The 13,615-nt window shown below is 38.7% G+C and overlaps 1 protein-coding gene across 7 annotated transcripts in view; it reads left to right on the forward strand.

The window, feature by feature from the left end:
• Positions 1 to 13,615, forward strand: part of EFHC2 (EF-hand domain containing 2) — a 60,518-nt gene that overhangs the window by 16,710 nt on the left and 30,193 nt on the right. For all 7 annotated transcript variants that reach the window (XR_003990036.1, XR_003990037.1, XM_030476377.1 and 4 more), the window contains exons 4-7: positions 4,273 to 4,496; positions 7,257 to 7,508; positions 8,986 to 9,096; positions 9,423 to 9,561. Coding sequence is in view for 5 of the 7 variants with exons in the window: in XM_030476377.1 (XP_030332237.1) it covers positions 4,273 to 4,496; positions 7,257 to 7,508; positions 8,986 to 9,096; positions 9,423 to 9,561 (726 nt within the window). In the remaining 2 variants the exon portion in view is untranslated. The remainder of the gene's footprint in view (positions 1 to 4,272; positions 4,497 to 7,256; positions 7,509 to 8,985; positions 9,097 to 9,422; positions 9,562 to 13,615) is intronic.

The raw sequence follows: 13,615 nt of genomic DNA on the forward strand, positions 1-13,615 counted from the left end.
GCAGAAAAAAAACTTAGAGAGGCTTAAGGATTGCAGGAAGACTTGGTGAAGGAACAGCTGTCAAAGAATAGTTTCTAACTTTGGTTATGACTTTACAAAAGTAAAACAAATTGGTTTTTGGGGAAAAAAAAAAGGCTAGAAATGTGCTTTTACCATTGATGAAATCTCAGAGTGACAAAGTAAATGATCTGTGGGAAATGTATTTTGGTGACTTTTAAAAATGCTTTGTGGAATTGGCTGCTGTACTTGAACATGGATTTGGACAGATAAGGTTGCTACTGAGTAACTGAAATTTAAACTTCATTTAATTTTGGAAACTGCCTTGCTGTAGTTTGAACTTTGGAAAATACTAGAAGCATTAGAAGAAATCTATACAAACAGAGAAATTCAGTGCAAAATACAGAGGAATGCAGAGGCCAGTGTGAACTTGAGAAACCAGAATCAAAGCAAAAAATACCAGGGCAATCAGAGTGCACAAGAGCTAACTAAAGATAAGGAATACAGAGTGAAGAGGAGAACAGTAAACTCAACTGTGTAACAAAGTCCACAATGTTCTTCCAGAGCCAGAATGCTAATTACTCTTCCCATATAAAAAGAAATACTCCCATAGAGAGCCAGACTAGATATGGCAGTGCAAGTGTTTTGTAGATCTAATTCCCAGTTAACAGCACTGTGGCTGGCTGATATTGTCTTATCACAAGGTCATTTATGTCCCATGGGGTTGAGTGTAGCTTCCAGTGCAATCCAGGCCCTGCAAGCCAGACCAGAGTGGAACAGTTGGCTGGTTTCCTCAAGGTCAGCCAGCTGAAAAAGAGAGAGGAGCTGCCTGCTGGCTGGGTTCCCAAGGCCAGCTGGCTGAAGAGGAAAGTACTAGGAGGAAAGTGAAGTTGCAGTCAGTTCCTCCAATATAATCATTATCTAAGAGTTTAAGACCTCTCCTGAGGCCTTGACATAATTGTGCTTTTGCCATACTTGATGGTGGCCAAATCATGACCTTGCTGTGTTCTCAGGTGGGTGAATAAATGAATGTATGAAACTCCTTTGTTCATTGTGTTGCAGGGATAGTAGTGGTTGCTTCTCCTCCTTTCTGTGCAAGCAGTCAAAGAGCGTACAAACTCCAGGTGTTACCCATTCCTCTCCTCTCTCTAATGCGCTCTTGAGCAGCACAGAGGTAGTCAGAAACCTGTGCTGAAGAAGAGACCAAATCATTTGCTGCTCAGCTTTGTGAGCTGCCCCATAGTCAAAAGGCCTATGAAGGCCTTCTTAAACTGATGCCGTAGTTGCCAAATAATCAGAAGCCTTGAAAGAAGAGAAGATATGCTACAAATTATGGTGTGGGAACTCAATGCCACCACCACTGTCAGAGAAAAGCAGTACCCAAACTCCCTTTACAAGAGAGCAGTATAGGAGAGCTTTAGCCTGGCCAGATGCAAATATTTAAAATAATGCTTGGTGGTGCTAAATAAACTGACAAAAGACAAGAGAAACATCAAAAGTAGCCATCCGTCCTCAGCAACTGTTGCACATGCCCAGATCCTCCTTTAACGACTTGTAGTAAATTTCTAGAGGTAGAAATGTAACGATTTTCCAGAAGGAAGGACAATTTTAAAAATGCTGAGACCTATCCTCAGCTGATCAGCTTTTATTAAGTTTCAAATTCAACAATATAAAATGTATCCTCTACATGGGTAGATCAGGCACAGTGATACCTAATAAAAGCAAAGAATTGCTACAGATATTATCTCTACAAGACATTTTCCATTAGGAAAGAAATTTTCGTCCCTCGAAACAGAATGGGCATGTGTATTATACTTTGACAAGTGATATGAAAAACTGGCTGAAGGCTTATTCACCAGTTCTGAGGTGAATATACTCTCAGAAGATAGCTTATATTAGAAAATTGTCAACCATTATGTTTTCACTAAAATGATGATTCAGCAGGATTTGTATTCATGTGGGGACTGTTCTGACCTAGCACATCATCTGTTGATTTTTGTAGGAGTGACCTAAGGATTAGCCAAAATCAGGTAACATATTTTAAAGTATGTGGGTTTGCGAATGGTAATGCAATGCAGTTTCGCTTTGTGTTAAAATGTGCTAATTACCATGTTTTCTAACTAATATTTCCATGAGAATGCATCTTAAATATGCGTATGACTATGTTTAAACAGGTAGAGGTTCAAATTTACCTTACAGTCAAATGTCAGTAACCAGGATGTCAGCTTTGGTACATGTGAATCATCAGGATGCTGAATGCATCTTCAAATAATTATTTTAATGGGAACCTAAAGTAAATCTGCTTTGTTGCTTTATTCCTCTGAAAAATCAAGGGTATGTTTTCATTGTACGAGTTAGAATTTAACAAACAACTCTGATAATGTGGTAGTGGAAGATACTTCCACACAGATTAGTCCTTAGGGAAATAAAATGAACAATAATAAATTTCCATGGACTAAGTTAGGAATAAGGCCCTTCAAACACCAAACAAAGCCACACAATGATATCTTTCTCCCTCGTCCTCTGCCTCTATTCCCTCTCTTTCCAGGTCCCTCTCCATCCCCACCTACCTCCAAAACAAAATAGCAGTGCTGGAAAATCATCAAACAGGACTCAGTGGGAAATACTACCAGATGCATAGCTGAAGGGCACTGGATAGAGATCCGATTCTGTACTGAGAGATACTGAGATAGACCTTTTAGATAATTGTGTCTAATAAACTATCGTTGTAGTGTTAGGTTAGTACTGGAACTATTTTTAGTTTTGAAACTTTTGTGTGTTTCCTGTAGTTGCCTTAAAGTTGTACCTTTTATAATTACTGTAATTTTAAAGTTGTTGGGAACCTATGGTGGCAAGGAATTATTATAATAATATGGGTTGGTGGTTCCTGCTGATCTTAGCCAGTGGTTATCTGCATTATGAAGCTGGTGTTACAGAGGTGTCAGGGTTGCTAAGTCCCACAAAGAGCCTGAGGTTGAAGACTGGACCATCTTTTTATCCCCTGCAGGGTATTTTCACACGACTATAATGGGGTATTGATGTGGCAAAACTTTCACTGTTGTCCTTTTTGTTCTCTCATAATGTGAAAAAAAGAGTTGAGTCCCAGCTCTGCTGATCTGCTGTTCTTTGTGAACTCTAACTTCACTTGGAATAAATTATTGCTTGTCATGCAGCTGCATACCTTTCTTTAATGTATGAGTTAGATATTTGTTTAACCTACAGAGGCTGTAGGTTGTAAGTTGTTTCTAAAATACTTGTAGTATCACGAAATTGTTGAGGGTGGAAGGGCTATCTTAAGATCGTCTAGTTCAACCCCTCTGCTCCAAGCAGGATCAGCTAGAGCCAGATGGAAAGGGCCATGTCCAGCTGGGTTTTAAGTAACTCTAAGAATGGAGACTTCACAACCTTTCTGAGCAGCCTGTTCCAGCATTTAATCACCCTCACAGTAGAAGTGTTTTCTTGTGCTCATATGAAATTGTGTATCTTTTTATTTGGGCCTATTACCACTTGTCCTGTCAGTGGGCATAACAGAGAAGAGCCTGGTTCCATCTTCTTCGTTCACTTCCATCAGGTATTTATAAACACTGGTAAGTTTTCCCCCCTGAGCCATCTCTGTTCCAGGCCGAACGGACCCAGCTCTCTCAACCTTTTGTCATATGAGAGATGCCCCAGTCTCTTAATCATCAGCAGTGAGTACTCTTGAAGCATTACCCAATTCACTAAGGTATTTGTGAGTTTTCAGCTGATAGACCAATAGCAGTTTCCTTCTCTTTTAATGTGGTAAATGTAAACAGTACAATGCTCTCAGAATAACAGTCCTTTCATTTGAAGACCATCAATAAGAAAATTTAAGTATGTACTTATTTTAACAAAGTTAAAATGTCTCTCTTTTTCTCTTCTCCTCCTCCCTCCCCTCCCTTTCCATTTCTTTTGGATAGTGTTCCTGTTAGACTATGGGTTATGAGTTCCTGGCTCTGTATTTTTGAGATGGATTCTTTATTAGAGCCCAGCAATCAGCCCAACTAATCTCTGTTGTCTCTACTTTCATTGTGCTCCTTAAGGAAGCTCAGTTGGATGTGCCTGCCTCCATGCTCAACAGGTCACACTTTTTTCCTTGGTGGGGCAGGTTTTTTCTCTAACCTTGGTTACATATTGCACTCCTCACACTGCAGAGTGTACAGGCGTAGAAAATTAGCAAGATCCTTAGAGCAAAGGATATTTACTCTATGAATTTATTATATTTTATGTGTTTATTATTTAATTATTATTTTACAGGAACTATTGTTCGACGGCATCGGATTCCACTTCCACCTCCTTATGAAAATCAGTTCTATACTATAGATCACTTCAATATCAACATAGAAGTAACCTTTTATGCCCGAAAATATAAGATCACTGATTGTGACCGGTTTACAAAAAATTTCCTGAGGAAAATGGGAGTTAGATTAAATCCTCCTGCAAGTCGTCCAGATGATCCGTACACCCAAGAGAGGCAAAAGGTCAGATGAGCCAGTAATAGAGAAAACTTGATTTTAATAGAAGTGCCATTGCTACTAGCAATATGCATTGCATAAAATACTTCTCTAATAGCAAATATAAAGTAGCTATTTTAACTTAATAAATGACAAGAGAAATCTTGCTTTAAAAGATTTTATTCTATGGCTCATTGTACTTACATAGTACTGAATTTCTCCTGATGTGTTCACACACCTTTTGAAACAGAAAGAAATTAACTGGTAAAAATAAAGTAAACCTTTCAGTGTTAAAGTGAAAAAGAAAAAAAAAAAAGGACCTACGATATATTCTACTTGTGATTATGCTTGAACTAATATAATAATAAACACTTTTAAAGGAAGATCTAATTGGAATTGTGGTTCAAGCACACCCATGTCTTCCTGCAGACTCGCTTAGTCTATTCATAAGTCATCTTTCATCTCCAGCCCACATGTTATTAACAGCTCTTTGCATATGTAAAGCAAATTCTTCTGTTACACAGAACCCAGCACTCAGCAGTTTTAAGAGTTTTGAGGTTTTATTTGAAGGCAGTTCCCTCTTTCATGAGTATATGGGAACACATACACACCTGCTCCAAAAATCTCACTTGCAGCTCCTAGATGCTATATGGATTCCCCTCTGCAGGATTTGTGATGTTTTCTGTAGGGAATAGTGACAGTTTCTTTCAGTTCTGTTTTTCTTGATCAATATGAGTGCAGACGGCACTGTAATTTTCTCTTGACCTGACTCTGTTAGGACTGTTGGCCCACTATATACAGCCGGTTGTGGTAAATCCAGCCTAGTACTCTGAAAACAACAAATACTCCAAGTGTCTGTTCCATTCAACTTAATCCTCCTACTGAGAAAACTGATGCAGCTCTCAGCAACAAAAATGGAAGGTGGTTGTGACTGAGATGTGTACAGCAATATGCATGTCTCTGAGGCACTCTCAGGCCAACATGTTGGTTTTACTTCATTCATGCTTTCAGCCTTTTTTGCAGTCCCTCAGTGAAAAGTAGTATTTGTAATACATCTCCTGGTTCTGCAGAGGGGTGACTCAGGATGGCTGTAGGTTGCTTTTCCCTTACTCAGGTCTTGTAGGTAACAGGTGTGTATTAACACATGCTGAAATTGATTGTCTTGATATTGGCAGGCTGTGTCAACATTATCATGGTACTGCATAACCTGCTTAGACTGTGGGTTTTTTTGCAAAAATAACAAGCAAAACATTCAAGTATTGTGCATATGTGTGCCTAAAGAGAATGGTGAGAGGAAAAAGGTTTAAGAAATGAGAGTGTCAGAAGACTAAGAATTACTGAAATCTATGTCTTAATATTCTTACTTGTTGAGAAATCACAGAAAAGTTATTCTGGTTGCTTTATGCTCTCACTTTCCTGTGACTAACTTGTGGAAGGTAATTTTTTTATTTATTGAGGGCAGACTGCTTTGAACAGAATTAAATTGATTTGTACCAGGCTCCCAATAGATGGCCAGAAATTGAAGGTATGAAAGGAAGTGAGGAATATGATGAGAAATTGAGACCAAAGAAAAATGTAGCAAATCCCTTAAATTCATATTTCTGTGTTGTTGGAGATGATACCCCATGGCTGTTGTTGTTATCTGGCTCTGTGACTGTATTTGGTTGCTCATTGCATCGTCAAAGGTCAGGGAGGTGGAAAGATTGTACTGGGAAGGAAGGTAACTGACTTGTAGCATATGAGCATGATGATGCCTGAAATGGCAGGTACTGCAGATCAGCAAGGACATTGGCAGGCAGAACTTGGTTCTGCTCTCCTTATTTTAAGATTTGATGTTCTGAAAGAATGTACCTTTTCTCTCTCAGATTTTTAAGGCCAGAAGATATATCAGTGGATAAATAGAAATTTAGACACTGATATAAACTACTCATAGTCAACACTTCTTTCTGTTCAGACAGTTCAGCTTACACTGTCACCATTCTTCTTGCGAAGCAATTTTGCAGAATTTTGTAGGTTAGGACTGTCTTGCCCCTTTAACTCATTTTGGACATGGTGGATTTTGACTTAGGAAAAACGCCTTGTTCATGTCACCATTTATATATGACTGTAACTAACAGTATGTAAATGCAGTCCTCAGATTCAAATCATCATCCTGGGATCCAATTTAAGGCAGTGCTACTGGTTTTGCGGCAACCATGACTGTAGATGACCTTTGTCATAGGTCACATCAGCTGGAATAGATCTTTAGTCGGAGATCTGCTATTCCTTTTCAGACTAATGGGTATATATGGAGAGGAGAACATACGAACCCAGCACCTGTCAACTGTATGACATAAATCAGAAGTTAATAAATTATGGCTTAAAGCTAAAAGAAAGAAGACACCAAACAGGAAAGAAATAATTAATTCTTTATGTCAGATCATTTATAAAAAATAATTTCCAAGGAAGTAAATTGAGAAGGGTGAGGCTATTTGGAGTTGTAGTCATCGGATTACCATGGATAATTTATTGAAATAAATTAACAATTCTCTGATCTGAAGGATGTTATTGCAAGAAAAACAAAGATCAAAACAATCCAAAATTGTTTTCATCTGTTTTCTGAGGGCACAGCAACCCTGAAATTAGTTCTTTGGTGATGGCATAAGTAGTGTAAATGTAATTGTGTGGCATTATTTGAAAATCCTAAAAGCATATTATAAGATTAGCTGGTACCCTGCAGTTTGGAATCCTGTTTTTAAGAGCAAATAATTAAAAATCTGTTTCTCTTAATTTCACCTTTACCTGCAGATTCTGGATAGTATGACACCATTTCGCCCTTATGAGCGTATTGACACTTTGAAACAATTTCTAGAGCATGATGGACATGTTTTACGTTTTTTCTGTGTGTGGAATGACCCAGAATCCATGTTTCATGACCCACGAGAACTTGTTCTGCACTATTATTTGTCTGATGATACTATTGATATAAGAGAAATTGTACCAGTAAACTCAGGCCGGGATGCAATTCCACTTTTCCTCAGAAGAGATAAGCTTCCAAAGGTGAGGAATGAAAATTTCAGCTTATTTCAAGTTCTTCAGCTGATTGAGAAATATTAAATGCCTTGTTTTGAAAATCCTGTATTGGGATTGTAATGATATTTAGAAAGTGTCATTAGAGTATTAATCAAAATTGCATGATTTTTACACACATACTCATAGGGCAATTCAATAAGCGATGGAAAAAAAGTTTAAGCTTCTTACACTTAAATTAAAAGGAGAGAGAATTTAGGCAGAAAGGTATCCTATGATTTCCTTTCTCCCGTATTAGTGTATTAAGGTAAATGTTTTAATAAAGCTCTGCAGTGATGGAAGTCCAGAAGATTAACTAATATTAATAGATAAACTAATGTAAAACTGAGGTGAATTCAGATTTGATCCATGACTGGTATCTGGAACCTTTGGAAACGTCCAGTTTTAGTATTCCATAACATTACTTCTGTTTAGCAAATCCAGAGTGATCTCTTAAAATTAAGTTCCTAGATTTGGGACCTTATGCAAAGCTGGTTAAATAGGAATTCATGAATAAGCTTTTTCAGGCATTAATCAAATGCTTATTTGAGAAGGCTTCTCTCAGGGTTGTGTCCTTTATAACCTATGATGATTATAAAATTAAGAAGCTGGATACACTTCTGTATCACTCCAGACATATCCTGATGATGGAATAACGTAAACCCACAGCTGGAGTAAACTACTGGGGGATCTTTTTCCTTCTTCCCTTCTAATGCTGACAATCTATTTGTGATGCCATAGATGTACAAGAGATTTTATAGTAAAAACCTAACAGAAAAATATTGCACTTTTCTCACTTTTTGCATCCTCTGTTCCGAGCTGCTGGTTAGCAGTGGCCCTATGTAAACAGACCTCTTCTACCACTGAAGTGCATGGGGTGTCAGAGAAGGTGATAAAACAAAAAAAACCCCACTTTGGTTACCCTGCATCAGCAGTTTGTTAGTAATCTGAAAATATGTAGGTGCTCATGTATTAAGTATGATATTAGTAGACTAAATTATTATTGTCATTTTGAAACTCCCAATAGAAATAAAAATATTAACATTCTTGCTAATAGAATCATGTTGACTTGAATCCCCTGTATTTGTGCAGTGGTTAGCACAGTAGGACCAATCCTGAGTGGTTCTTCTGCATGTTTTTTTAATTGACCAATCAAAATAATAGCTTTTAGAGCAGATGTTGACACTGATGTGCTGCTTTGGGTGCATTAACCTCTGCTTTCAAGAAAAAGGAGACTTTACTCTTGGATACACAGTAAGATTCTGAGTGCTTCTTTTGGCATACGGTGCTGGTGTTTGACATATATGCTGGCTATTGGTGGTGTAATCTTGACTTAGAATTTACTAAAAATTCTCCCAAGAAAATACTACAGTTACAGTCAGTCTGTAAAAAACCTGCTAGTTCTAAGGTAATGGAGTTCTCCTTCTTCACTGCTAACTGTCCTAAGAGTTGGTCTCTTTTCTTGCAGCATGCTCCCGTCGGGCTGTATCAGCCGGGTACAATCACCGATCGCACAGTTCTCAATGTGCTTGGGAATTCAGCAGGAAACAAAGGCCGTTACATACTGGACAATCGTAAGGTCAGATATTATTGAATGCCTCTAACTGTTGAATGTCTTTATAGTAGCTTTTGTAGTTTCTGTGGTTGTTATTCTCTACAACAGAGACAGTTATTTATAAAACTGTTGCCACTGGAGAATAGCTCAAATGAAAACTACTCAGATTTACTGTATGTAAATACCACGCTTGTAAAAGTAAGGTAGCTTAGCATGGGGTGAAAAATACTTTCAAATGGACTCTGAAGGTTATATTTTAAACCACACACACTAAATGACCTAGATTTTAAGGAAAGTTGTGGGATTCTGAGATTTATAGAGCTGCTGTATGAATGTTCTTCTTTTATTAGACAGGAGCAGTGCATCAGGAATTTTACAAAGACAGTGACCTGAAAATAGGGGCAGTAATTAATGTGTGGGGAAGGAAGATAATTCTCTGTGATTGTGATGAATTCACTAAAGAATATTACAGGACAAAGTACGGAATCGGTAAGTAGTGATAATTATCCTTTCCTTATGAGCATTTTTATACTTCAGAGTTTGACGGAGCTGTCTTCGAATTTTATTACTGACAAAACATGTTCATTAAAACCTTTAGCAATAACAATCTCTTGTAGGCTGTTAACAGCAAAGCAGTAATTTTGCAGGTGATCCAGAACGGCTTTCTTCTATATTACTCTATTGAAAACTAACACATAATGTACATGTTCTGTTCCTAACTGCCTCTGTTTTAAAACTGGAATGACAAAATAGTCATATGGATAGACTGCCATTTCTTCTTCTCTCCTTCACCCTCCCATTCCAATCACTGTGTTTGCAGTCAGAAAATAGTAAAGGGAGTGTAGTGAGTGGGTAAGCAGAATGAGCTCAATTATTCCCCATTATACTATATTTCATTTTATATGGATGTCAGAATCCTCACATAATAAGATTTTCTGATATGACAGTAGTACTCTATCACATTATTGGTTTTTACAAAGCAGTTTTCTGTATTCTGGACCATTAGAGAAAATATCCTGTGAAATTTTAGCACTGAATTCTGGAAAAATTTAGCAACTCCGTCCATAATGGAAAAGCAGAATACGTGCTTTCATTTATCTGTCTTTGAATCCCTCCAGTCAGACTTGCTGATAGTTCTATTATAGACATCTTCCTGCAAAAACAACTTAGTTAATTTCTGGCAGTTTATTCATTCAATAAATATAGCTAAGTGTGTGTCTGTTCAGAAATGGTTGGAAGGATCCTACTATGGCCTTTCTCTGACACTGTGAAACATAATACCTGAGTAGACTATTTCTTTCAGCTTGATTTGGGATCAGACAGTGTAGTGTTTGGATCAAAGCTTGTCTGCTGCACTGGGGGAATTAAATGATGTAGCACTACCATCCAAACACGAAATTTCTTAATTGGCAAAACATGTCTCATTAGGACTTTTTTAATAATAGCTTGGCATGTCTATACCAAAATAAATCTTTTCTTTTACTAGCTGGTGTGTGAGGAAGCCATATTCAGTAACCGTAGTATTATCTACAATAATAGTAAGTCTAACTCAAGAGATGCAAAACAGGGAGTTCTTTCCTGAGAATTTCTTCAGCCAAGACTGCTGCCGCTGTTTGGCAGCAATAACCTCTGCTGAGCAAAATATCCTGGAACAGTGAATGGGGATTTCTTACTCACAGCAGGCAATAAATGAAATGCAGCTGACCATTCTGTATCAACCAAGCAATGCAACAAACACAAAGTCTCTTCTCCTCCTATACTGCTGGCTCAGTAATTACTGGTTATGTCTCTGGATGTTAAAGTTAGGTGGTTTGCAAGTTAGGAGAAGTCAGAAGTTGCTGATGTGCAGAATTCTAGAAAATTGGAACAGTAGGTGATGTAGTCATAGAATCATAGTATAGTTTGGGTTGGAAGCATCTAGTCCATTCTCATTGTTCTGAGGCAGGATAGTGTCTGTACACAGATTGTCACTGACTGGTGTTTGTATAGCCTTTTATCAACATCCTTCAGTAGAAGAGATTTCTTTGCTGCCTGAGGTATCTGGTCCTAACCTCACTGTTAGAAATGCTGTGTAATAGCTACTCTAACGCCGGTTTGTGTAAACTGAGAGAGTAACTTTTTTGTCTTACTTTTATTGGACATAGAGAACAACTGCTCAGTATCATCTTTTTATAACAACCTTGTACATGTTAGAACACTATTCCAATACACCATCTTACCTCCTCCTGGGCCGTTTGCTGCTAGGGAAAACCTTTCAGTCTTTCTCCATAGTCCATTCTTTAATATCCATGATAATTTTTTTCTTCCCTCTCTCTTCCTCCCCACCCAGTGCTCTCTCTAGTTTCTGGGTCTCCTTAACATGAAGCACACAAAGATGTGCCCTATCTGAGATCTTTAGGAAACTGGGAAATGCTTTACACATACCTTTAAGGATACATGATGGCAGAGACTCTGGCTAACATGAAAAAACATTCATCTTGATCCAGCCTGTCTTGTTCACAGAAAATACACACTTTCTTAGAGCTAAGACATTCTTAGGATTTTCTGTGAGACTCTTTCCTGCTCTCCCCATCAGAATTAAAAAAAAAAATGGAGGTATGACTTTTTACTAGAAGGAACTAGGAGTAGAATCAGGGTAGCTTTTGGCTTAAAAGCAGGTTTTGAGAGAGAAGGAGTGGGGGTTCACCTTTTATTCTTAGTGAGTTACAGATTTTGCTTGTGTCTGGTGGACTTACAAGGTGCTGTCAGTGGGCTCAGTCCCAGAAAGTGCCCAGCATTCTGCTCCCATCCAATTAAGTGCTGAAACGTGCTTAATTGCAGTTTGAGTCCAGGGAGACCATTTACTTGAGTAAGAGTAAGCAAGTGGATAAATTAGTTCTTACATCAAGGCACAGTGCTTAGCACCTCATGGCATCAATCCAGCTGTTTGTTATTGTGTTTTCACATTACTCCTCTTCAGTTTATGCTCTTCTGCCAAAGCATTAAAGAGGCTGACATTTATTTTTAACTCTGCAGTTTCAGCATAAGTTGCTTCCTGATGGAATTTGCCCTTTAGGAGAATTAAGAGCAGTTTAGATTTCCCTTGAAGTGCATGATTATGATATCTGATATATTTCCAATGTTGGTGCCTCTTTTACTCTTTATACTGTTTGTGGAAAGCAAAGGAGTCCTTTTCCATGGGTAAACAATAGCTAATGCCCTTCAATAGGAAGCTAACGACATTACTGTCATCTAGCAGTGCTATGAATGCAAGAGAAATTGTCTTAATGTGTGATATTATCTGTCCAGACTTGCTAGTGCAGCCTCAGAGAGGGAGAAAAGTATTCTATAGCCATGTAGGTGTTGTGGTCACCCAGCTGAAATGGGAAATATACTGATGTTGTAGCTGATACTCGTTCTTCTTGCTGAATACAGTATCTTAGCACAGAGTTGAGTATAAAGTGCTCTTTCTTAAATGACGGATTGTTCCTGAAGGAACAAACCAAGTAAAATCTTGTTTCCTTCTGCTTTTCATTCAATGTCCCGGCACTTTCCAAGCCTGTCTGTTACGCCTTTTCGCAGCACCCTGCGGTCCCTCTCCTGTCCCAGCTCTCCTCGCCCTCCCACCCCCTCATTTCTCAGGCTCCCTCCCTGACCTGCTGCCTGGGCAGAGCAGTGTGTGGGGTGATCGGCTGGCCAGTACATGTGTGCTTTTGGCCAGGCAGCTGCTGCTGGATAACAGCTGACTTCTTGCTTTTCCCTCAGTGGGGGCATTAAAGCCTGCTGCCAATTTTCACTAGACTTGTCAGAGATCAGAGCCTCTCTGGCGTCTAACCTCTCTGCTCCATGTGAAGGAGACTGAGCAGCGGCTTCTAAATATACTTGTGCATTTACAGATGCCTTTTTTCCTAAGCTAACTGGAATAATCCTGAAGTAAGACTCTTCCGTGAGCACTGGATTTTCTTTAATCTTGAATGTATAAGTTATGAAGATGGTGGTATTGCCATCTTCTTTTACTTCTTACCTAATCTGTGAAACAGAATCTCACAAAAAACAGGTCTCAGTTGTTTGTTATACATGTTCTTTTATGTATAGAGAACACCATGTTAACAATGTCATCCCTCCAGGGTTATCACCATTCTCATATTGTCCAAGGCTAGTGGGATTTTTCTCTCCTGTTCCTGGCTGTAATGCTCAAAGGTGTTGGTCTTTTTCCTCTGAAGGCAGAATTTCTTTCCTGTCTGCTATTTACCCAGGGAACTACAGACCAGTCAGTCTCACCTCCGTGCCTGGCAAAATCTTGGAGCAGCTTCTCCTGGAAAGCATGCTAAGGCACATGGAAAACAACAAGGTAGTTAGTGACAGCCAACATGGCTTCACTAAGGGGAAATCCTGCCTGACCAATTTGGTAGCCTTCTATGATGGGGCTATGGAACTGATGGAGAGGGGCAGAGTAGTTGACGTCATCTACCTGGACCTTTGCAAAGCATTTGTCACTGTCCCGCACGACATCCTTGTCTCTAAACTGCAGAGACATCAATTTGATAGATGGATCACTCGGTGG

The sequence above is a fragment of the Strigops habroptila genome, chromosome 2, assembly GCF_004027225.2.
Source record: "Strigops habroptila isolate Jane chromosome 2, bStrHab1.2.pri, whole genome shotgun sequence".
Classification (NCBI taxonomy): domain Eukaryota; kingdom Metazoa; phylum Chordata; class Aves; order Psittaciformes; family Psittacidae; genus Strigops; species Strigops habroptila.